The sequence below is a fragment of the Coregonus lavaretus genome (assembly GCF_964263955.1).
Source record: "Coregonus lavaretus genome assembly, chromosome: 10".
Taxonomy (NCBI): Eukaryota; Metazoa; Chordata; class Actinopteri; order Salmoniformes; family Salmonidae; genus Coregonus; species Coregonus lavaretus.
Genome location: NC_139997.1, coordinates 46,489,743 through 46,514,084, shown reverse-complemented (window position 1 = coordinate 46,514,084; position 24,342 = coordinate 46,489,743). Strand labels below are relative to the sequence as shown.

General features: G+C 41.7%; 2 protein-coding genes across 4 annotated transcripts in view; one reads left to right on the top strand and one right to left on the bottom strand.

Moving 5' to 3' along the window:
- Positions 1–231: 231 nt before the first annotated feature.
- Positions 232–9,692, bottom strand: LOC311136648 (ankyrin repeat and LEM domain-containing protein 2-like). 2 transcript variants are annotated; one of them, XM_084170855.1, is made up of 14 exons: positions 9,609–9,692; positions 7,129–7,283; positions 6,184–6,555; positions 5,905–6,099; positions 5,535–5,728; positions 5,244–5,432; positions 3,371–3,493; positions 3,158–3,221; positions 2,879–3,060; positions 2,373–2,479; positions 2,025–2,224; positions 1,414–1,891; positions 1,148–1,279; positions 232–1,040 (listed from the first exon to the last, which is right to left on the bottom strand). In XM_084170855.1, the coding sequence occupies exons 3-14, from the start codon at positions 6,539–6,541 to the stop codon at positions 887–889; spliced, it is 2,376 nt and encodes a 791-aa protein (XP_084026981.1). In that variant the 5' UTR covers positions 6,542–6,555; positions 7,129–7,283; positions 9,609–9,692; the 3' UTR covers positions 232–886. The 2 variants fall into 2 exon arrangements, with proteins under 2 accessions (XP_084026981.1, XP_084026980.1); XM_084170854.1 differs by lacking the exon at positions 7,129–7,283.
- A 7,230-nt stretch (positions 9,693–16,922) lies between these two features.
- The window catches only part of LOC311136652 (protein FAM222A-like), a 34,962-nt gene continuing 27,542 nt past the window's right edge, over positions 16,923–24,342 (top strand). The window contains exon 1 of one of the 2 annotated variants that reach the window (XM_084170862.1): positions 16,923–17,188. The gene's annotated coding sequence lies outside the window, so the exon portion shown is untranslated. Of the gene's footprint in view, positions 17,193–24,342 lie in introns of both variants that reach the window. The other variant, XM_084170863.1, reaches the window with a different exon arrangement.

Below are 24,342 nucleotides of genomic sequence, written 5' to 3'. Positions count from 1 at the left end.
CTGGATCACCATCAGACCCAGTGGCAGGGTGGGATTTAGGATGATGGGCAACTCAGGCTTTATGACTCCTGAAACTCACCCGTATCTGACACTCCTTCACCACTATTGGCTGACCCCATGTAACCTGACCTCATGCTGCCACATCATTTGAAGCCATAATTTCTCCTCTATAAGATGGTTTTGCCCACGTTACGAATCATTATTTTGTGTGGAAAAACATTAGGAATAATGTGTCTTTTCTTAGTACATTTATTTATTTAATGCTTTATTACATTTTATGAATAAACTGTTCTAAAAATACAGCCACAATCATTCTTCTTGTGTATAGGTATAAATTAAAACAATTTAAAACTCTCCAAATGTATCTCTGGAATAAGGTAGTGACTAACAATATAAAAACATTATTTGAACATTTCATATATAAAGCATCTTTGCACATTGTATACACACACATTACATATCACTTCGGCACTGGGTAAATGGTACACTCCGTTGGGTAGCTTCAAGTTGAAAGTGTAATCTGTAGCTATGCTATCTGCCGGAAGAGAATACTTGCATTGAGGACATGCATAAGTGCTGTAGGCAGGCAGCATTAGCGCAAATATCAGTTGAATAGCTACCTGATAAGGTAATAGTGTTAAGTGGAGCAGTGCCTTGCATAGAACAGCCGAAAGAGTTGCACAAATGGAAACTAGCACAAGGGTAAAATAAGGACAGGTAACCTGCTAAATGGCAATGTAGTGGTTTCCTGCCTGGGTTATAAAGTCAGTTGGACTATGGACCTGCTGTGGTGGTGCAGGATGTTGGCCAACATGCCCTTTTGTATGTGCAACACCACCTTCAGATCCTGGGACGTGACATCCTGTTTACTTGTGGTTTCCCTGTGTCAGTTTGGAGAGCGGAAGAGGGTCCTGCAGAGGATGGTCTGGGTGTAACAGCTCTGGGCAGGTGTGTGGGGGCCTGGGCTGCAAAAGCTGAGCCTGTTCGGAGAACAGTCTGGTGTCCCAGTCAAGCTTTTCCTCCTCGTCGGCCTTGGCCAGCTGGAAATACACAACATCAGCAGAATGAACCACCTGGAGCATCGAAGACAATACAGGTATAAGTCTGTTGGCACAGCATAAAGAGACGGAATAGGTATCTAGCTCACCTTAGCCACTGTGAAGAGGGATAGGCCAGAATGGTGTTCCTCCACTTAGTAATGCAGGGGTTTCTCTCAGGGTCAATCTCCATGTTATTCATTGCAGACAGGACCTCACTGTCTAACTTGGTGGGAGATTCCCTGCAAGAAAGAGTCAAAGAACATTGGTTAACACATCCTTGTGTTACCGAGACAAAAATGGATTGTTAAAATGCAGCAGATCATTTTGACAGGTTGACTGATGTAATTTACTGTTAAAGTAAATAAAGAATTACCCGTCCATGAACAGTTCCTGTCTTTGTCTTGTAGGGGTGTCGATCGTCAGAATTGTTTCTTTCGAGGCGTCTCCCTTCGTGGATTTGTAAGATGCGCTAGAGGAGCCTGAGCCTCGCCTATCTCTGGGACTACCTGGGCCCTCGGAGTCTGAGCCCTCATCTGCTGTCAGATACTCCTCTGAGCTGGGATTGGAGAGCTCCTCCACCTGCCTCTTCCCCTGGCTCCCCTCCCAGATCCTCCAGAAACTGCCATCCCCCAGGTCCAGTCCCTCTTTCCTGGGTACAGAGGGAGCCAGACGGCCCTCAACACTCTTTACCTCCTCCGGGTCCTCCACTTGGACAGAGCCATCCTTTAGGCTGGCTTTCTCAAACTCTGGCAGGAGGTTACACACAGGAGACTGGGAACCTTTCTCCTTTGATAGACACCTTCTGTCATTCAGAATGTGGTTGATCGGGACATGGCTCTGGTTCTGCTCCTCTGAAATGACATCAACCACATGATGAATTGTAGATTGTTTTTTGGGGATTTCCCACTATAATTTTAAGCCTTTAATAATATGACGTTATCACATACAAGCCATGTTTCTAAGGTTTGCTATGGAAGTGCTAACCTTTGGAGGGGGTTGATGTTTTAAATCCATCACCGGTCTCCTCGGTCTTCCCATATCCTTCTAGGGGAGACTCACTCTGGTCCTTCCTATCCAGATACTCCTCCAGCCTCCTCAGTCCCTCCTCTGTAGACAGGTCAATGAAGCTATCCAGGAAGTCCCAGTATTCTGCCCAAGGATGCCCCATGTCATGCGCAATCTCCCTGTCAATAGAGATGTAAATGTAGAGATCACTCAGATAATATACCACTGTAATGTCTGTTCCCTTTGGGACCCAAATGCTGTTTTGTTATTTTGTTTAATCCTAATAATGGTCATTTGCCCACTGTCATTATTATTGTTTTCACTCACCTCCCCACACGCTCTGCTCCCCGGTCAGGGTCAGATTTGAGAATACGGTGGAAATACTCTGCTCGATCCCTGGGTGGGGTTCTCCATAGTCTGTGGAACTCATCTGCCTGGAAGACAAATAGTTACTGGCTTGTGACGTTTAGAGACATAGAATAGCGGAGGTGCATAAAGATGGCAGCCTCCATGCACTTACCACAAAGCCTTGTTTGCTAAATTCTTCGTATTGTACATTGCTCTTCCTTACTCTTTTTTAGTATCGACCTTGGCACAGTATACATGATCCCAATTTTAGCTGAAAGACGCCATCAAACCGAAAAGTAGATTGTGCTGATTTATTGGCGCATTGAATCATGTCGCGCGCCAGTTTAAAAACTCTGTGGATAGTGCTAAAACAATGACATATCTGAATTCTGACAGCTGTATGTACCTTCACCATGAGGGGTAAATTGTAATACCAATACTCCCAAGGTATTGAGAATGAATATGATTTCAAATGATGGTGTTACCTTAGAAGGACTGAGTGGTCCCACATAAGCTCTCACAGTCATGACTGGCTCTATGGGACTCCAGCCCACTGCAGATCCCAGCCAATTAAAATCCACCTCCAATGGGCTTGGGGACCATGGCAAGCCAATCACAGGCTGGAAGCTGTTGTTGGTATCCCTCAGCAAGGGAACATAGCACCGTTCTGTGTCAGCAAGGGTAAAAGTTAGCAATGTGTTCACAAGTTGGAATTTGCACACAAAAAGGTGTTATAGCCAGCATTGGCAACCATCTAAACTCACCCTCCAAATATTCATTGATTTTCTTTTTTATGTAAGGGGTTTTGTTTTTCCTCTCACATATCACCTGTAAAGGCAGTAATACAACTATTTAGTCTTCTAAAGTGTGCAGTTTCTGGCATGAAATTCAGGGGGAAATAAACCTTACTGAGCAAAAATTGAACGCTTAAGTGCAAAAAAAGTGATTCTGTATTTCATAGCTGTAATGTGACTTACACTAGAGGGCTTCTGGTTGTACTTGTTCTGCCGGTGTTTGTCAGTAGCAGGATGACAACACAGCACGTTGACCACGTCTGGACAGCCAAACTTACAGGCAAAGTGAAGAGGAGTTTCATTGCTCTGTAGGAACATCACACACATTCAGTACATCTTATTAATACATTATTTACACACTTTAACTCTAATTAACAGACAATGTACAGTGGGGAAAAAAAGTATTTAGTCAGCCACCAATTGTGCAAGTTCTCCCACTTAAAAAGATGAGAGAGGCCTGTAATTTTCATCATAGGTACACGTCAACTATGACAGACAAAATGAGAAAAAAATATCCCGAAAATCACATTGTAGGATTTTTTTATGAATGTATTTGCAAATTATAGTGGAAAATAAGTATTTGGTCAATAACAAAAGTTTCTCAATACTTTTATATACCCTTTGTTGGCAATGACACAGGTCAAACGTTTTCTGTAAGTCTTCACAAGGTTTTCACACACTGTTGCTGGTATTTTGGCCCATTCCTCCATGCAGATCTCCTCTAGAGCGGTGATGTTTTGGGGCTGTCGCTGGGCAACACGGACTTTCAACTCCCTCCAAATATTTTCTATGGGGTTGAGATCTGGAGACTGGCTATGCCACTCCAGGACCTTGAAATGCTTCTTACGAAGCCACTCCTTCGTTGCCCGGGCGGTGTGTTTGGGATCATTGTCATGCTGAAAGACCAAGCCACGTTTCATCTTCAATGCCCTTGCTGATGGAAGGAGGTTTTCACTCAAAATCTCACGATACATGGCCCCATTCATTCTTTCCTTTACACGGATCAGTCGTCCTGGTCCCTTTGCAGAAAAACAGCCCCAAAGCATGATGTTTCCACACCCATGCTTCACAGTAGGTATGGTGTTCTTTGGATGCAACTCAGCATTCTTTGTCCTCCAAACACGACGAGTTGAGTTTTTACCAAAAAGTTATATTTTGGTTTTATCTGACCATATGACATTCTCCCAATCCTCTTCTGGATCATCCAAATGCACTCTAGCAAACTTCAGACGGGCCTGGACATGTACTGGCTTAAGCAGGGGGACACGTCTAGCACTGCAGGATTTGAGTCCCTGGCGGCGTAGTGTGTTACTGATGGTAGGCTTTGTTACTTTGGTCCCAGCTCTCTGCAGGTCATTCACTAGGTCCCCCCGTGTGGTTCTGGGATTTTTGCTCACCGTTCTTGTGATCATTTTCACCCCACTGGGTGAGATCTTGCGTGGAGCCCCAGATCGAGGTAGATTATCAGTGGTCTTGTATGTCTTCCATTTCCTAATAATTGCTCCCACAGTTGATTTCTTCAAACCAAGCTGCTTACCTATTGCAGATTCAGTCTTCCCAGCCTGGTGCATGTCTACAATTTTGTTTCTGGTGTCCTTTGACAGCTCTTTGGTCTTGGCCATAGTGGTGTTTGGAGTGCGACTGTTTGAGGTTGTGGACAGGTGTCTTTTATACTGATAACAAGTTCAAACAGGTGCCATTAATACAGGTAACGAGTGGAGGACAGAGGAGCCTCTTAAAGAAGAAGTTACAGGTCTGTGAGAGCCAGAAATCTTGCTTGTTTGTAGGTGACCAAATACTTATTTTCCACCATAATTTGCAAATAAATTCATTAAAAATCCTACAATGTGATTTTCTGGATTTTTTTCTCTCCATTTGTCTGTCATAGTTGACGTGTACCTATGATGAAAATTACAGGCCTCTCTCATCTTTTTAAGTGGGAGAACTTGCACAATTGGTGGCTGACTAAATACTTTTTTCCCCCACTGTATGTGTGCATTGTGCCGACTACCAACTACCTGTGTATTACACAAATACAGTTCATATAAGTTCTCACTGCTTTGTCAGGTGTGTTGAGGTACAGGTCAACGAGGTAACGGATGCGTTGGTGTAGCATGGCCTCCTGGTCATCAGGATACATGAGTCTCATGAAGTCTGGGCTCTCCAGGGTGTCCAGGAGGAGCTGGACCATGCCAGACTGGTTCTCTTTGGCCGCCACATGCAGTACATTGTAATGGCACCCTTCCTACAAACAGGAAGACGATTAGTTATTTTACCACGTAAGAGAACGTGAAGTACCTTTCTGCTCTCATGGAGATAGTAGATGCATGAATCATATGAACCATACATGGACGATGGTGGGGTTGTCTCCAGATCCGATGAGGTAGCGCGGGTTGGACCAGACCAGCCTGCTGAAGGCTTCCTTGTCCCCCTTCTCCACAGCCTTCCTCAGCTTTGCTGTCAGGTCCTGGGTGCGGGGGCTACGGAACTCATTGGCCCTCTCCAGGTTCACAGGTGAAGTTCCCCCTGCGATAGGGCTGCCTGGGAAGACAAGAGTGTTGGTGTATGCATGTTGATCAGTGCGGAGGGAGTAACTCAATCGAAAAATGCTTTTCTTGTTAATTTTACATGACACAAAAGAGGTGAATGATCCATCTAGCTCTCTATCTATATAGTGGCTCTGTATTAGATACAGCTATGTTATTAAGCAGACATACCTGTATGGACTACAGGTTCCAGCACCCTCTGGGGCCCATCTGGTGCGGATGTGCTGGCCGAAGGGCTATTGTCGTTGATGCCTTTTGAGAATTTCTCAGCTTCCTCTCGTGTTGAGAAGGGCTTAAATCTGGACCCTTTCATTGTCATCATTGCTCTCAGAGCTTTCTTCCGGTCCACATATACATGGACTTTTTCTATTGGGGGGAACATAGAGACATTTACATTGAACTCAGACAATCTCTACCATGCACTATTCATAGGACAAAAATAGGTCTTACCATCAGCTACCACAGACTCCTCCCAATGAGGACATACACCATAGTAAACAAGAGGAGATTCTGGTTCATCCAATTCCTCTGTCTCTTTGCCCTCCTCTGCTGATGATTTGAGTTCCAGATTGTGGTCAGTTTCTACTCTGTTTGTTGTGGGTCCATTAGACTCTGTATTGGAGGAGCTACCTCTATCAGTCACCCCGCCATCCCCTACTTGCTTCTCCAGGAGGGCTCTGGCCAGCTTCCTCTCAAAGATGGCTCTTGTAGTAGTGGTAAGGGGGCCACACTTCAGCCCTGCCCTGATAATCTCCTGCCGTAGTTGATCTGGACTCAATGTCTGCAGCCTGCTCATGACTTCCTCCATGTTGTCGTCAGTACCTAGGATAAATAAATGTGGCATACCCAGAGAAGTTAATGTTACGTACTCTGAAGAATATAGTCAAATGACACACATACATCTTTGGATAAAAAAAACACTACTATGTCGCATCAGAAATTACACTTTTAAAATTGTTGTTCCTGGGCTTAAAACAGTAGATAACCACATCAAATAAAATGGTACACATCGTGTCATGGGCTACCAATAAGATGTTATTCAACCACAACATGCATAAATTGGCAAAATGATTGTCTACAACAGAACAGACATAGCTACTATACATCATTGTAGCCTACGCATGTATAATTTTTTTATGTGGAACAGGGGTATTCAACCGGGGGTCCGCAGCTCCCTAGGGGTCCGTGGACCTCTGGTTAAATACCCCTGTTCCACATAAAAAAAACATACATTCCGTTGTAGACAATCCTTTTGCCAATTTATGCAGGTACTGTAGGGGGTCCTCAAATCTAAAATGTTTTATTTTTTATTTGTATTGTAATGTTTTTTATGAATATTTGTAGTGTAAAGTACATCACGCTGCTTGTACCACTACTTCCCGATTCTTCCCATACCTGGTGCGAACTCTGACCTCTACCTTGCTAGAACACGTGACCACCCTCCTGAACAGTCTTACCAGTCGGTGCCACGCGAAAAGCTAGCTATTCGCTGGCGCAAGTGGGGACACTTCAGGCTGCGGAGTAAGTTTCACACATCCCCAAGTGCTACCCTGGCAACAACAGAATAAACACATTTTGAATTACATACCTACAGTAGAAGAGAGGAGAATATCTTCTTTCTTTCTTAGCTAATAGGCTGTTTGAGTTTACACTTCCTCTTCTAATTATGTGGGAAGGTCAAAAATAATGAAACGCTATCTACCAAAATTATAATGATTAGTTCTCCTTGCCATTATCATTCACCTGCTGATAAGAAAATATGTGAAAAAAATGTTTTGGCTAATGTATGATGGGGATCCGTGGGTCGCCAGTTTGCCTGAAAGGGGGTCCCTGGGCAAGAAAAGGTTGAAGACCCGTGATGTGGAATGATTCCATGTGGAGAGTAGGTGGAGAATATACTCTAAGTCAATATTTATGTCATAAGAAGGAATTCCCCTCTACCACGCCCACAAATTGCAGAAAACAAACATTCTTTCCCATTGACCTCCATTGTAAAAGAGCAAACTTCGTTGTCCAGTTTTTGTTATACAGAGATAACAGAACATGCCGAAAAGCTGCTGTATTGTTAAATGTACATGTAACCTGGTAAATATATTCTGGCTATTCGGCATGGGACATGACACCCACCCTGTATTCAAGAGAATGTTCTGTCTCAAGTCTCAACCAATAGCGGGCACAACACAGAAACCTTAGATGGTGTAAAATAGGTTAATATTGTTACTTTTTTTTATCTCCTGAAATTATAAAACAGTTTGACAACGCTGTTTGTAAATTATATCAACCGTTAATCTTTTCCAGTGATGAAGACATGTCTCATGGTATGGTGGGGTATGCAAAATTAGAAAAACCATTGAGCACCTTTATCTCTTGAATGTTTTGGCATTCAGGTCCAAAAAGTCACTTTCTGTGCACTTCTACAATAGGCAAATATGTATGGAAGGTTTTGTTCAAATCAAAAGGGGTACTGTCAAAAAGTGATTCAATTAAAATGGATTTACCCCTATACTAAACAAGTTAAATGTCTTACCTGTGATGAAATGTTTTCCCTACTTGGACACCGGGTCCCCACAATTTCCCATACCGAATAGCCTGACGCCACTGGCTCTTCTCTTCCCTATGTGGGAGCATTGCGAACCGTAGGTCGGGATTTTTGGCCTGGTTACATTGAACAACACAGCAGCTTTTCAACATGTTTTGTTATTTCTGTATAACAAAAAAAATAGTTGTAGGCTCTTTTCCCCAATGTGTAGGCGTGGTCAAGGGGAATTCCTTGTTATCACAGGAATACCGATTCAGAGTATGACTGTATACACTGAGTATACCAAACCTTAGGAACACCTACAAGGTGTTGAAAGTTTTCCACAGGGATGCTGGCCCATGTTGACTCCAATGCTTCCCACAGTTGTGTGAAGTTGTCAGGATGTCCTTTGGGTGGTGGACCATTCTTGATACACACGGGAAACTGTTGAGTGTGAAAAACCCAGCAGCGTTGCAGTTCTTGACAAAAACCGGTGCGTCTGGCACCAACTACCATACCCTGTTCAAAGGCACCTCTGAATGGCACACAGACAATGTCTCAATTGTCTTAAGGCTTAAAAATCATTATTTAACCTGTCTCCTCCCCTTCATCTGCACTGATTGAAGTGGATGTAAAAAGTGACAACAATAAGGGTTCATAGCTTTCAGCTGGTCAGTCTATGTAATGGAAAGAGCAGGTGTTCTTAATGTTTTGTATACACAGTATGAAAGGACACAATATCGAGCAAGTGTCTGTTTTCACATGCAAACGTTTGAAAATTCTAACATATATTTATATGATATGTTTGTTTCTAGACAATCCACCATGCTGACTTGTTGACAACATGACCGAGCGGCAGAGATTATTGTTCGATTTCTAAAGTTCGCTCCTCCCTCACCGCTTTTGCCCTTTCATGTACGGGGGCATAGACCCGTGTCCCAGCATAATCGAATCCACCCAGTGTGTGTGTGGCGTCATTCAATTCAATGTGCCTTGCAGCTCGATGGCATTTTCATTCAAATAATCAATAGTATAATGTTAATTATTTAGGCTGCGACACGTACTTAGGCCGACCAATTCTCACAATAGCTGCCCCTGTGCCCTATAATCGATTGGTTTTGATAAACTTCACGTTAGTGCTGCTACATATACATTTCCATTGAGGAGTGTAGCTAGGCTAACGTTACCACAGCTAACTTTTACCTAGCTAGACACGCTAGCTAATGTCATGATGACAGTCTGATACAGTGGCTGTAAAGCCTAATTCAATTACGTGACAAACATTTCTTTAACTGAAATAAATGGACTTGTAAACCTTCTCGAATACATTTTGTAATCAGATAAATTGATATCTTACTTCACAGACTCGTGCTTGTAGTCCTGCCAATTCTTTCCAGACTGGGCCGTCCACATTCCAGTCAGCCAGCCTTGGTGTATTCAACATGCGTAATATCGTAAAACTCTCAGGAGTGCAGTACAGTGAGAGGCAATGTAAGCCAGCAGGTGGCAATACCACAGACAGAAGGGGGTTAGTTATAAATATATTTGGCAATACATTATCAAAGAATCGCATCCTGTCATAATTCCAAATCCAAATTTGAAGCTGAAAGTGGATTCTCAACCATACAGAAAATAAAAAAGGCACAATGAACACACATGTAGACCTAGTCATTTTTTAAATGTTTATATAATTTATATAAGTCTTCTCTCAGATGAAGTGGGCGATAATACAACTTCACCTCTCCACTACATGAGACCAGGGGGCTATTTTCCTCCCCATAGGTACTCTGAGTACCATACTCATATTGTTGAACTGTATGTGATGGTCTGAGAGATGGATCAATTTGAAGATAATGCTTTTTCCTTTTTCCACCATTAGTCTCTTTGACATTTCGGAACTTCACAGTCATAATGTCTCTGCTGACCCTGTTACAGATAGTGCTATCGGGGTCGCCCCTGACCCCTGCTGGAATTTAATTACCCCTGCACTCTTCCCCTTTCATCATCTGAGGGGAGCATGGGGTGAGAGAGGAGATGCTAAAGAGAAGTTCATTGGTTCACTCGCCTCTTTCCTTCCGCCTGCCAGGCACAGATGGTATTCTTTATTAGTGTCAGCGCCAGGTTCATTCCGCTCTGATGAGGACACTCTGTAGAGGGAGGGGGCCTGCCTGACATCCTCAGCAGTGAGAGACAGTCAACCAGCAGCTAAATGGCATGACTGATATAGGATGTAGCTAAATGGGAGTTGGGAGAGCACAGGGGGCCTTGGTTAAGAAGTTGAGAGTATCTTTTAGTGAATAGGCCTGAGTCTAAACAAAAGTATGTGAACATATGTTATAGTGTTGATCATTCAAACTAAGCAGATGTTGTTTGCTGTATGAAATAAATATGAAAACAATGCCTAACAAATATAATTTGAGCATGAACATGAACCAGAATTGACAAAAATGCCATATTTGGATCCTGGCTTGGTCTATATACATATTGGCTTTTGTAACACCAGTTTTCCAATGTGGAGAGCTAACATGGTAATGCAGTGATTAGATTATCATCATGCTTTATGGTTTTGTATTGATTAATATAAGCTCGATGACATCTGTCTCAGCCTTTCAGAGTAAATGTAATCACGTAGATGGTTTTCAATCTATATTTCATTTTTCCTGCATTCCCTAAAAGCCTTTCACAGATTGCACAGACAGCTTCCCCATGTTGTTTCTCTTTGTTATATTTGGCAGACAAAATGTATCCATATTTGCATCCCTCAGTGTGTCCCCTTGGTCATGCTATTGTTTTTGCTAAGCGCCTCCCTGGATTAAAAATAATCTCTATTTCTCTCTTAGGGGGATAAAACAACAACATTATAATCAAGATGCTGATTTTTCACTGCTTTTTCAAACATTAATTTCAAACAGAATTTTCTGTTTATATAAAGCATTTAAGCTGTGTGTGTGTGTGTGTGTGTTAAATCTTGCTTGCTAGAGGTACATTTAATCCTTTTTGTCTGACAGAATTATTATTATAGCTCAATTTCAATTTCTCAATGTCTTTATACAGAATTTCACTTCATGCTAGAATTTCATTTTTCATTGGAAACTAGAAAATCATATGATTTACTGTACATTAGGAAGAATAACTGTAGCTTGCCAATATAGCATGGATATACTATACATGCTATATTGTAAACATGTTGACATACTGTTGCAGAATATTTGTGAATGAAAGGGGGGAATTAACATCCTGGAAAATTACTGTTTGAGAATCGTAATCTAATCTAAATTGAAACATAGCTAAACACATTCAGATGAGTAATGTAATTAGCCCACCCAACTACCTCATCCCCATATTGTTATTTATTTTGCTCATTTGCACCCCAGTATCTCTATTTGCACATCATCTTCTGCACATCTATCACTCCAATGTTAATACTAAATTGTAATTATTTTGCACTATGGCCTATTTATTGCCTTACTTCCATAACTTACTACATTTGCACACACTGTATATAGATTTTCTATTGTGTTATTGACTACGTTTTGTTTATCCCATGTGTAACTCTGTGTTGTTGTTTTTATCGCACTGCTTTGCTTTATCTTGGCCAGGTCGCAGTTGTAAATGAGAACTTGTTCTCAACTGGCTTACCTGGTTAAATAAAGGTGAAAATTTTTTTTTTAAATGAGTGACTGCCCTTTGAGTTTTGCAGTTGAAATTCACTTAATGCTCTCCCTTGCTGGTTGTGGTTAATTGCTATATGAAATGCATTCTGCTTTGGAAAGTCATTATATTCTAATGAATCATCAAATAGAGGAGATAAATTAAAAAAGGAAACTGAAACTAGAGGAATATAACCACATTGTGTTGTTTCCACATGGATTGATTCCACAAAGTGATTTTAAAACTGATCTTAAGAGTACATTTTCTATTTCTAATTAGACTGGTCATACACTAATTATATCATTATCATCATGCTGATGTGAGGGTCTTTTTCTGTGTCTATCTATAGAACAATGTCAGACTTTGAGAATATATTACAATGAGGGTGTATTATTCCCTGTCTATGATTGACGACCGAAACTTGCAGTACTATCAGTAATAACTGCAAAAGACGGTTTAACACAAATTAAGTAAGCCTAGAAGAAGAAGTACATTATCATTATCTTTTGGCTGAAGAAAATGTTCTGTATTACTGTAAAACATTCATATGCATAAGTAGTCCTGATAGACTAAATGCGGAGGGGCCCTTTTCCAAATTATTCTGCTGTCACAAGCTCAAGGGGATGAAAGTAATTTCCCTTTGATCGATTAGCTAATTTATGAATTAATTAGTGTGTTTTGCATTGTTTAAGGCTGGCAGCAACAATAGTTACTGGAAGAAAATTTCTCCATGTGTTTTATATCATATAAGACAAGGGGTTGGCATGGTAACCTCATTTACCATTCAAAGCCCTTATTCATATTGAAGAATGGCACTCAGGGGTATTGTCAAGACATAATTCAATATTCTTCATGAAAGCCGCTGTACGTTCGAATGGTAATTATATGACACTACGCATGTTGAGTGTCCAATTTCCTCTTTTAAAGAAATTTACTTTTGGGCACAATTAAAGTTCAGATTTTAAGTTTGTATTTTTTATTGGTAGGCTAATATGTTTATTGGCTCACACTGTTAGAAATATTCACTGAGGTGAACAGTAGGCCTCTGTGTGCTACAGAGTGAACTGTGATGTGTTTAATACATGGATAAAATGACGGGGCTGTATGAAGGCTAATTGAACAACTGCATGTCTGAGTAAATAGGAAATGAGGTCACAGATGCAGGATGGCGGGGTAGGGGGTAGGAAGCTTAAGGGCAGAGATGGATGCGGCTGTTTTACCCTGCAAGCCAGTGGAAGGGGCGTCCCCTCAGAGCAGAGCACACTATCAGCTGCACCTGCAGGAGCATTAGCCTGGACACACACGTATTCACGCACGTTAACATACATACGCACACACACACAGGTAGACCCTAGATCCCTGCTGTGCTGCCATTAGCCCAATAACAGAGTTGAAGCATTATTTTATTTTTTCATCACTGTGGTACATTTTCAAAACTCTTAGTACAAAACTCAAAATGGGTCACACAGCAAGTCTTTCATTCAAAACCTGTCATTGTGCATTCATTTGGAATGTACCACACAACCATTGATTCAAAATATACATTTATTGTGAATTGTAATGAGAACATTGGTTTAATCACCAAAACATTATATATTTTTTCAATTTAGTTGTTTTAACTACCAGTTAATCCAATAGCAAATAATGCAAGATATGTGTTTCAAATCGCCCTTAGAAATGCTGCTTTTTCATCTAATTTGTTTATACTGTATTCTGTTCTACTGTATTTAGTCAATGCCACTCAGACATTGCTCGTCCTAATATTTATGTATTTCTTAATTTCATTTTTTTACTTTTAGATTTGTGTATTGTTAGATACTGCACTGTTGGAGCTAGGAATCCAAGCATTTCGCTACACCTGCAATAACATCTGCTAAGTATGTGTATGTGACCAATCAAATTTGATAGCAATATGCTACAGTACTGTAAGTTACAGTTTTCACATTAGGTAATACACTCACATTACCCAATGATTTCCATAATATTTATCCAATGTGTAATCAAAGGTGTGATCAATGAAGACATCCTCTACAATCATTCACGCAAAAAAACATTGTATGGATTGTACACCTTCCACCTCCACGCTGAAAAGAATCCTCAATAGGGTTGAGGAAAGGAGAGTATGGGGGCAGGTATAGGGTCACGAATCGGGGTGGGCCCAAAACCATGCCTGAACCACCTCTGCATGGTGACTCCTTCAACTTGATAGGCCTGCTCATTTTAACTGAGAAATACAATGAGGTGTGCAGCGTTGTAGGATCCAAGTAATGGGCTACGTCCTACCACACCATCTTCAGAGATAGCTGCACACATGGAGATGTTTCCCCCACGATGAGGTTCAGCCCACGGCGCCGAGTTTTGGCCAGGTTGAAGCCCGCTTCATTAACTAAGATATACTTGTGATGGTTCACAGCCGCATCAAACACCATCACCCTCTAAAAATATATTTTGGTTAGTTATTTTTGCGGTATAGTTCCAATATGACATTGTGAAGTAGCATGTGCATCAAATAGTAACAGTAATACAGTATATAGTGCTGTACCTGAACATACTCGGCCCGCAGTTGTTTCACCCAGTCGTTGTTTCTCTCAGAAGGTACCAGGTAAATGTGTTCCATAGATACCTGGTGCCTCTTCAAAAGTCAGGTGATTGTTGGTAGGCTGATGGATGCCACATTGGCAAAGGTGTCATCGTTCTCCTCAATGGCCTGCTTTATTTTGGACAGCCATCTGTCATTCCTGGCCCTCACCATTTCCACCACTTCCCACTCCTGCTGGTCGATCAGCCCATGGCCACGGGGTCTTCTGTCAATTCTGAGGGTAGAACAGAGTATACTGTCAATAGATCATACTGTAACATGTTTTGTGAATTTATATGCATTACAATGTAATTTACTGTAAATAGTGCATATCCTGTAGACTTACCGTTTTTTTTGGTGGAATGTTCTCATGATCAAATTGACAGTTGATCTTTTCAGATTGGGATGAACTAATTTGGCAGCCTCTGCCATGGTAAAGTATTGGTTTACCACATGGTCAACGATGATGGCCCAGACTTCTTTAGACACAACAGTTCCCTGCCGTCTGCCTCCGTCTCTCTGATGTCCACCTCTTTGACGGGGCCCATGCCCACCTCTGACCTCTTTGATGCAGCTCATGCCCACCTCTCTGACGGGCCCCTTGTCCACAAGCTCTTTGATTTCTTCCTCTTCCTTGCTGTCTATCCTGCTCCATGTTGAAAGAAATTGTAAGTGGTCACTCACACCAGTTGTGGTTACCACTATGTGAAATCAATTAGCAATAACGAGTAGTCATTATGGTTATCATGTATCATACATGTAATTTAGATGTTTATACTTTATAAACACACATTTAGTAGACAAACCAATTTAAAATCTATAGGTTTACCAAACGGTTATGTGATTAACCATTAAGTTGGATTAAGTAATGGTCAAATGTATTTAAACAAATGAGAAGAGAATCATATGAAAAGTATTGTGAGCATTGCATTGTGAAAGGCAATTACTTTATATGAAAGGTATTTCTAGATTAAACACTGATTAGGTTTGGTGAAAAAGCTACTGTGTGATGTTGTACTTAGTCAATTGAAAATGTGATTAAAGTTTTGAAAAAACAGCATTTTTGATGATCTGTGTTGAGCTTTATACTAAGAGTTGTGAAATTTTACCACATGCTTGTGAAAATAGTACCGACGCGATAAAAAAAAAAACTGTAAAGAAATCCAAGGGCACCCAGACAAAGCCTGCAAATGCATTTCTGGAAATACAGTACTGTTTGCAATATATACTGTATAGCCCTATATAGCTCTGATGTGAAGAATATAAAATGTTCATACTACAGTTACTGAAGAAGCAATTTGGTTGGTGCCAGTGGCATTTCAAAGGGAATCGCCATGACAGTTCCAGTCAATTATAATAGTTATCACACAACCTTGCAGCCTTCCACCCCTCTACCCACATACACAACATAGGCTACCAGATTAAGAATACGGAGCACAAACTTTTGGCGAGTATGATAAAGGAAATGTATAAAAGATTGAGGCACTTCGGGCTGAACAATCCTTGTGAACAATCCAATCCAATCTGTTTGGCCTATTATATGGTGCATTTTGAGCTGATGCTCACTTCAGTCAAGATCAAACACATGCACACACACATGCAGGCCTGCAAACATTCACACACACACACACACACACACACACACACACACACACACACACACACACACACACACACACATACACAAGGGGGAGGGGGGGGGTTCATGTCCCTGGCACCAACCGAAAGTAATCATTTTCTAGCAACAAGCCATAACAAGCAGCTATCAAGAGTTACCATGGAGAATTTCTGATTAAATTATAAATTGTGATGGAAAGGTTGTCAGATTGCGCCTGACTTCAACTTCCATTCAGGTGTGTAAGCTTGAAGCGAACTGTTTAGTTGAAGCTCTCACTGTGCATTAAGGAATCCCATTCCACATATATTACAATACCAACTGCCTACATTAAATTACATATTTCTCTCCCCAATTTCGTGATATCCAATTGGTAGTTCATTTCAGATTTATTTTAAAGCCATTTTGAAGTGTACTGAGCAAGGCCAACATAATTTTTTTAGAGGATGTTTCATTTTTTGTGGTAGCCTAACACATTGGTGACACACTCAACACGGTTTATTTCAGAAGCCATGTATCTATTGGAATAGGCTACATTTGTGTTTGATCAAGTACTTATCGAACAACCATTAGTGAATGAACAATATTTTCATCTCCTTTGTTGTAGACCGTCAGGAGCCATGCACTACCCCTTTAAGTTTTCCGCGAAATAATAACGTGCTCACCTAGACGCTTGCGGCGTCACCGTGGTTACCGCCTTCTGTTTCAAACGATTGGCCGAGCGGGGGGAATATTCAAATATACTCTTAATTGATTGGTCGGATGCCCGTTTTGTTCAGTGGTGAGAATTAATCTCTTGCATTTCGACATCTTTCAGTTCGGTCGGCTGTTGGGAGAGAATAGTACATGGGAGGAACATTGGAATGAATACACCTACAAACTATTTCATCTTCAATATCAAGCCATTTGGCATTTCGAATAATACTTTTTAAAAGTGGTTCTCTTCATGGATATTTTCAAACCCATAATTCTCAGTCTCATCGGACTTCAGCGACGTCTCTTTGGCAAAGGAAATACGCCTTCTGAGCAACGGAACAAGCATCGAGCCGTGGCGAGCCAAAGATAAACAAGCCTTATGATAACGCTGAACGCTGTATGTAAGAAATTGTTTTTATGTTCTATTCTGGTTGTCAATGCATTGCATTGCTTCATTTGCCATCATTAATAGGCTATCTCGCCAGGCTATCCAATCACTTTAGTAGGCCAAATTCATTGTTTGTGGTCATCAGCAGGTGCATTCATTTTAGTAGCCTAGGCTATGGCAAAGATTTGTAGACCTACGTAAATGCCGCCAAGAGGCTCTGAATGATGGGGATGGAGGGAAATCAATCTCCTTCATATAGCCTAAATTGTTCCAGTTGGCTCAAATAAGGATGGATTCATGTAATACTTTAATCAATGCCTTGTGCGCAATGAGACCAGTAGACTACACTAATATAGCATGTGCGTATGGCCCCAGACCCAATCTAGTTTATTATTTGTCCTGTAGAAATTACACTCCTTTGGAATAACGGTTTTATGGAAAGTCTGCCCCGGAATGCTGCATCGTTTGGATCTAGTTCGAGAGACTGTGGGACAGATTTGAGCTATAATACTAGAATATACGATATATTGGATTGGGACACAGGATGGTACTGCCCTGTTTCAGCAGGACCGAACCATTTTAAGGCATATTCAGATATTCTTTAAATATATGTTGAGTATTAGGCTAGCTGTTTTCAATTCCCCCTTTGTGCGCACTTGGAACTAGTCAAACCACTGCGTCGAAGCTCCAAAAGGGTATATTCTGGCATGAAGTTCCATTCGGAAGTACCCCCCTGTCTGTCTGAGGCGAGCAGAATGGTTTTGTGGTGGATGTACAGCCTGCAATAAAGGAGGACTTATGTCAGAATCCCAGTGGTTACAGGAAATGCTTTGAAGTATGTTATTGGCCCTTCAAAGCTGCCTCCAAAGGCTTAGCTTAGCTTCCACGTCTATTGTCAAAGCCGGAGGAGGGATCATTGCACATAGAGGCAGAGGTTGAAGGTTGCCCATGTAGATTATGCGCCGAGGTGTAAAATTATATAGTCCTTGCTATCAAGAATTTTTGGGACGTCCCTACCCCAAACCCTAACCATTTTTTATGTCAACTTCAATGGGGGGGGTAGGGACGTCCCAAGGATTGCGGATAGCACGGACCGAAATTCTATTCTGCACGCCTTCCTGGCTGTGTCAGATCATTTATTGGCTAGGGAGATGGGAAGTCACAGCTTCTTCCCATCTGTGGTTTAAGCATGGCCTATAAAAGAGAGATACATCATGGCAATAACAACTTATTATACTATCTAACTTTTATATCTATGACGAAACTAAATGAATATTTTATTGAAGACGCTGTGTTCTCAGTGTAGTCTTCTGCTTGCTCTTTGTGGTTTTGTGCTGGGTTTCTGTATATGCACATTGTGACATCTGCTGATGTAAAACAGACTTTATAAATACAATTTGATTGATAGTATTTTGAAGCGCATCAGGTCATATACATGATGATAGTCCTGAGGACTCATTCCATTCAACTCCATGCCTTTTGCCTCAGTAGCTGAAAGGCCTCTGTCTGGATGAATATTATAACATGAAGCATCTGACACAACATCAGGGAGGACCTGCTCTCACTCCTGCCCACTCACATAATTTGGCATCATAATGGGATTGCCTCTGAATATATTAAAATCCTGAAATAAACATTATGGCCTTTGAGAGAATGTAATTAAACTAAATGAAAAATTCTGACTAACCCTCCCCCACATGCCCACTACGGAAATTGCTTTATTCATACATCTTGAGTTTACATTAAATCCGTTTGACTGAACTCTACTTTCATAATTCTGTAAAATCAGCATTTTGAATAGCAGTGGCTAAATACACTACATTACCAAAAAGTATGTGGACACCTGCTTGTCGAACATCTCATTCCAAAATCATGGGCATTAATATATAACAGCCTCCACTCTTCAGGGAAGGCTTTCCACTAGATGTTTGAACATTGCTGCGGGAACTTGCTTCCATTCAGCCACAAGAGCATTAGTGAGGTCAGGCACTGATGTTGGGCTATTAGGCCTGGCTCGCAGTTGGCGTTCCAATTAATCTCAAAGGTGTTCGGTGGAGTTGAGGTCAGGGCTCTGTGCAGGCTAGTCAAGTTCTTCCACACCGATATCGACAAACTATTAATGTAAGGACCTCGCTTTGTGCACGGGGGCATTGTCATGCTGAAACAGGAAAGGGCCTTCCCCAAACTGTTGCCACAAAGTTGGAAGCGCAGAATCGTCTAGGATAGTGTTTCCCAACCCTGGTCCTCGAGTACCCCCAACAGTACACATTTTTATTGTAACCCTGGACAAGCACACCTGATTCAACTTGTCAACTAAACATAAAACCCTCAATGAGTTGAATAAGGTGTGTTTGTCAAGGGCTGAAACTGTGTACTGTTGTGGGTACTCGAGCACCAGGGTTGGACCCAGATTCGTCCGCCGGACTGCCAGATGGTGATGCGAGCTTTACACCACTCCAGCCGACGCTTGGCATTGCGCATGGTGATCTTAGACTTGTGTGTGGCTGCTCGGCCATGGAAACCCATTTCATGAAGCTCCCAACAAACAGTTATTGTGTTGACATTGCTTCCAGAGGCAGTTTGGAACTCGGTAGGGAGGGTTGCAACCGAGGATAGACGGTTTTTACGTGCTTCAGCACTCGGCAGTCCCGTTCTGTGAGCTTGTGTGGCCTACCACTTTGCGGCTGAGCCGTTGTTGCTCCTAGAAGTTTCCACTTCACAATAACAGCACTTACAGTTGACCGGGGCAGCTCTAGCAGGGCAGAAATTTGACGAACTGACTTGTTGGAAAGGTGGCATCCTATGACGGTGCCACGTTGGAAGTCACTGAGCTCTTCAGTAAGGCCATTCTACAGCCAATGTTTGTCTATGGAGATTGCATGGCTGTGTGCTCGATTTTATACACCTGTCAGCAACGGGTGTGGCTGAAATAGCCAAATGTTTTCCACATACTTTTGTATATATAGTGCATCTTAAATTTAGCTGCTACTCAGTGTGTAATGCTTCATGTTTTAATATATGACGGAGCTTAAAGTCAATGTAATTACTCAGAAATTGTTTTGGCTTTGCCTGTAATGTCTGTGTTGGTTTTGACAGACAACATCCTTCATTTTGGGGAACATTTGGGTTGGAGGATGGAATATATGCTTAGATGTCTTTATTATACTGGAATGATATAACCCAAGCCTAGTGGGGTTGCCAGACATTTACTGAGTAGCCTTGTAGCCAAACTGATATATCGACATGCTCTAATTGACATTCTAGATATTGGCTTGGCTTGTGCTTTGTCTTCACCCAAGAAACAGTTCACTAAGCTTTTTATGGCTTGGCCAGTCTGTAGTTAGTGTATCAGAGGCTAACAGATAGGGTCGAATTACAAACAGTAATCTCTCTGGGGTTTTCCACAGAGCTTCTCACACCCCTTCTCACATCAGCACTTTATCTCCAGACCCTTGATCCATGATGCTGGCCTGTTCCCCTCTGCTCTCCATGAAAGTCTCCATCAGGGAACCCCTCATAATCAGAATGCAACTCGAGTGAGATTAAAATAGCATACAAGGAGTTTTACTATGACTTTGGTAGTGCATGGCTGGACGAACCAGGTCTCGGGCCCTGGGAAGGAACATTTGAAAGGCATTGGAGAGATTTAGCAGTTTTCATGCAAATTTCCTTTAATTCTACACATTTTATCATGTGGCAGAGATTTGTTGTTGTTGCAGCTTTAACGCTAATATCCTGCAATTTAAAAAAAAATCAGTAATAATAATATTAATAATAATAAAAAAATACTTGAGGCAGAAAGAAAACAGTTTTGAAGTTTAAATTACAGTGCATTTATATTAAAAATATAAATAAATAAATGGTGCAGTACTGTAGATACCAATATCCCGGTGAGCCTCCCAGAACATAAATTCATTAATTAATAATATAACATTTTATTGTATTACACACTCAACTTATTCTATGGATCCCTTGGCTGAAATGTGATTAATATTTTGTTGTTAGTAATGTTTATAAAAAAATTCCATGTGAAAAATATATACTGAACAAAAATATAAACGCAACATGCAACAATTTCAAAGATTTTACTGAATTACAGTTCAGTTCATATAAGGAAATCAGTCAATTGAAATAAATTCATTAGGCCCTAATCTATGGATTTCACATAACTGGGAATACAGATATGCATCTGTTGGTCACAGATACCTAAAAAAAAAAAAATTGGGGCGTGGATCAGAAAACCAATCAGTATCTGGTGTGTACACCATTTGCCTCATGCAGCACGACACATCTCCTTCGCATAGAGTTGATCAGGCTGTTGATTGTGGCCTGTGGAATGTTGTCCCACTCCTCTTCAATGGTTGTGCGAAGTTGCTGGATATTGGCGGGAACTGGAACACGCTTTCGTACACGTCGATCCAGAGCATCCCAAACATGTCTGAGTATGCAGGCCATGGAAGAACTGGAACATTTTCAGCTTCCAGGAATTGTGTACAGATCCTTGCAACATGGGGCCGTGCATTATCATGCTGAAACATGAGGTGATGGCAGTGGATGAATGGCACGACAATGGGCCTCAGGAGCTCGTCATGGTATCTCTGTGCATTCAAATTGCCATCGATTAAAATGCAATTGTGTTCATTGTTAGTAGCTTATGCCTGCCCATACCATAACCCCACCGCCACCATGGGGCACTCTGTTCACAATGTTGACATCAGCAAACCACTCACCCACATGACGCTATACACGTGGCCTGCGGTTGTGAGGCCAGTTGGACATACTGCCATATTCTCTAAAACGACGTTGGAGGTGGCTTATGGTAGAGAAATGAACATTAAATTCTCTGGCAACAGCTCTGGTGGACATTCCTGCAGACTGCATCCCAATTGCACGCTCCCTCAACTTGAGACATCTGTGGCATTGTGTTGTGTGACAAAACTGCACATTTTAGTGGCCTTTTATTGGGGGGTTCCTAATGTTTGGTGTGTGTGTGTTGAGCTCTACTAGGTTTCAAGCCAATGAGGTGTGTGTAGATTTAGCCTGGAGTTATATGAATATCTTATCTAGCTACTATTAATTCACCAAGAGATTTGGAAATTACAGTGTGTACAGTAGGTGATATGCACACCTTAATGTCTCCATCACTGCTGGGCTAAAAATAGTGATAATTAGAAAATAAATAGACAATTATTCTACACCACCACAGGTAGGGCTACACGTGTGTGTGTGTGTGTGTGTGTATCTATCAGTCTATCTACAGTGCCATCAAAGTGTTCAGACCCCTTGACATTTTCCACATTTTGTTATGTTACAGCCTTATTCTAAAATGGATTAAATAAATAAATCCACAGCAATCTACACACAATACCCCATAATGACAAAGCGAAAACAGGTTTTTCAAAATGTTTGCACATTTATTAAAAATAAAAAACAGTATTCAGACCCTTTGCTATGAGACTCGCAATTGAATTCCTGTGCAGACTGTTTCCATTGATCATCCTTGATGTTTCTACAACTTGATTGGAGTCCACCTGTGGTATATTTAATTGATTGGACATGATTTGGAAAGGCACACACCTGTCTATATAAGGTCCCACAATTGACAGTGCATGTCAGAGCAAAAACCAAGCCATGAGGTCGAAGGAATTGTCCATAGAGCTCCGAGACAGGATTGTGTCGGCACAGATCTGGGGAAGGGTACCAAAACATTTCTGCAGCATTGAAGGTCCCCAAGAACGCAGTGGCGCAGAAGTTTGGAACCACCAAGACTCTTCCTAGAGCTGGCCGCTCGGCCAAACTGAGCAATCAGGGGAGAAGGGCCTTGGTCAGGGAGGTGACCAAGAACCGGATGGTCACTCTGACAGAGCTCTAGAGTTCCTCTGTGGAGATGGGAGAATCTTCCAGAAGGACAACCATCTCTGCAGCACTCCACCAATCAGGCCTTTATGCTAGAGTGGCCAGACGGAAGCCACTCCTCAGTAAAAGGCACATGATAGCCCACTTGGAGTTTGCCAAAAGGCACCTGTAGACTCTCAGACTATGAGAAACAAGATTCTCTGGTTTGATGAAACCAAGATTAAACTCTTTGGTCTGAATACCAAGCATCACGTCTGGAGGAAACCTGGCACCATCCCTACGGTGAACAATGGTGGTGGCAGCATCATGCTGTGGGGGTGTTTTTCAGCGGCAGGGACTGGGAGACTTGTTAGGATTGAGGCAAAGATGAACAGAGCAAAGTACAGAGATCCTTTATGAAAACCTGCTCCAGAGTGCTCAGGACCTCAGACTGGGGCGAAGGTTCACCTTCCAACAGGACAACGACCCTAAGAACACAGCCAAGACAACGCAGGAGTGGCTTCGGGACAAGTCTCTGAACATCCTTGAGTGGCCCAGCCAGAGCCTGGACTTGAACCCGATCGAACATCTCTGGAGAGACCTGAAAATAGCTGTGCAGCAACGCTCTCCATCCAACCTGACAGAGCTTGAGAGGATCTGCAGAGATGAATGGGAGAAACTCCTCAAATACAGGTGTGCCAAGCGTGTAGTGTCATACTCAAGAAGACTCGAGGCTGTAATTGCTGCCAAAGGTGCTTCAACAAAGTACTGAGTAAAGGGTCTGAATACTTATGTAAATGTGATATTTCTGTTTTTTATTTGTAATAAATTAGCGAACATTTCTAAAAACCTGTTTTTGCTTTGTCATTGAGTGTAGATTGATGAGGAGGGGGGGAACCAATTTTATCATTTTTAGAATAAGGCTGTAACCTAACAAAATGTGGAGAAATTCAAAAGGCACTGTATATATCTATATCTGTCCCGTAGTCCCTCTGCAGGAGGCTATATTGCCTACCGTGTTCCGCAGGCCCACTCACTCTCAAGTGCCGGTGAAATGTAAGATATCATTTATATGTTCAACCAGTCTTTCCCTTTATGCAGTCCTTTGTGCTTTCTATTCAATACACAGCTAGGCAAACCAAGATGGTTTGTTTAACTTGGATTTTATTTTTACTGAACAATATGTACTGGATTTTATTTTTACTGAACAATATGTACTGGATTTTTGCCCTGTTGCCTCTTTTTGTGAGACAGATACAGAGTCAATGGAGGTGGTAAAGTGACCTCGGAGAGTGCCTGGACGGCCAATCACCCTGCTCTGCTTACAG

Bases quoted from the DNA above. Each gene is read 5' to 3' on its own strand.
- LOC311136648 (XM_084170855.1), bottom strand. From the start codon at position 6,541: ATGGAGGAAGTCATGAGCAGGCTGCAGACATTGAGTCCAGATCAACTA. The intron at 6,100-6,183 runs GTAAGACCTATT...TCCCCCCAATAG, and splicing joins GGAGTCTGTGGTAGCTGATG to AAAAAGTCCATGTATATGTG. The intron at 3,222-3,370 runs GTAAGTCACATT...CTGCCTTTACAG, and splicing joins ACAACCAGAAGCCCTCTAGT to GTGATATGTGAGAGGAAAAA.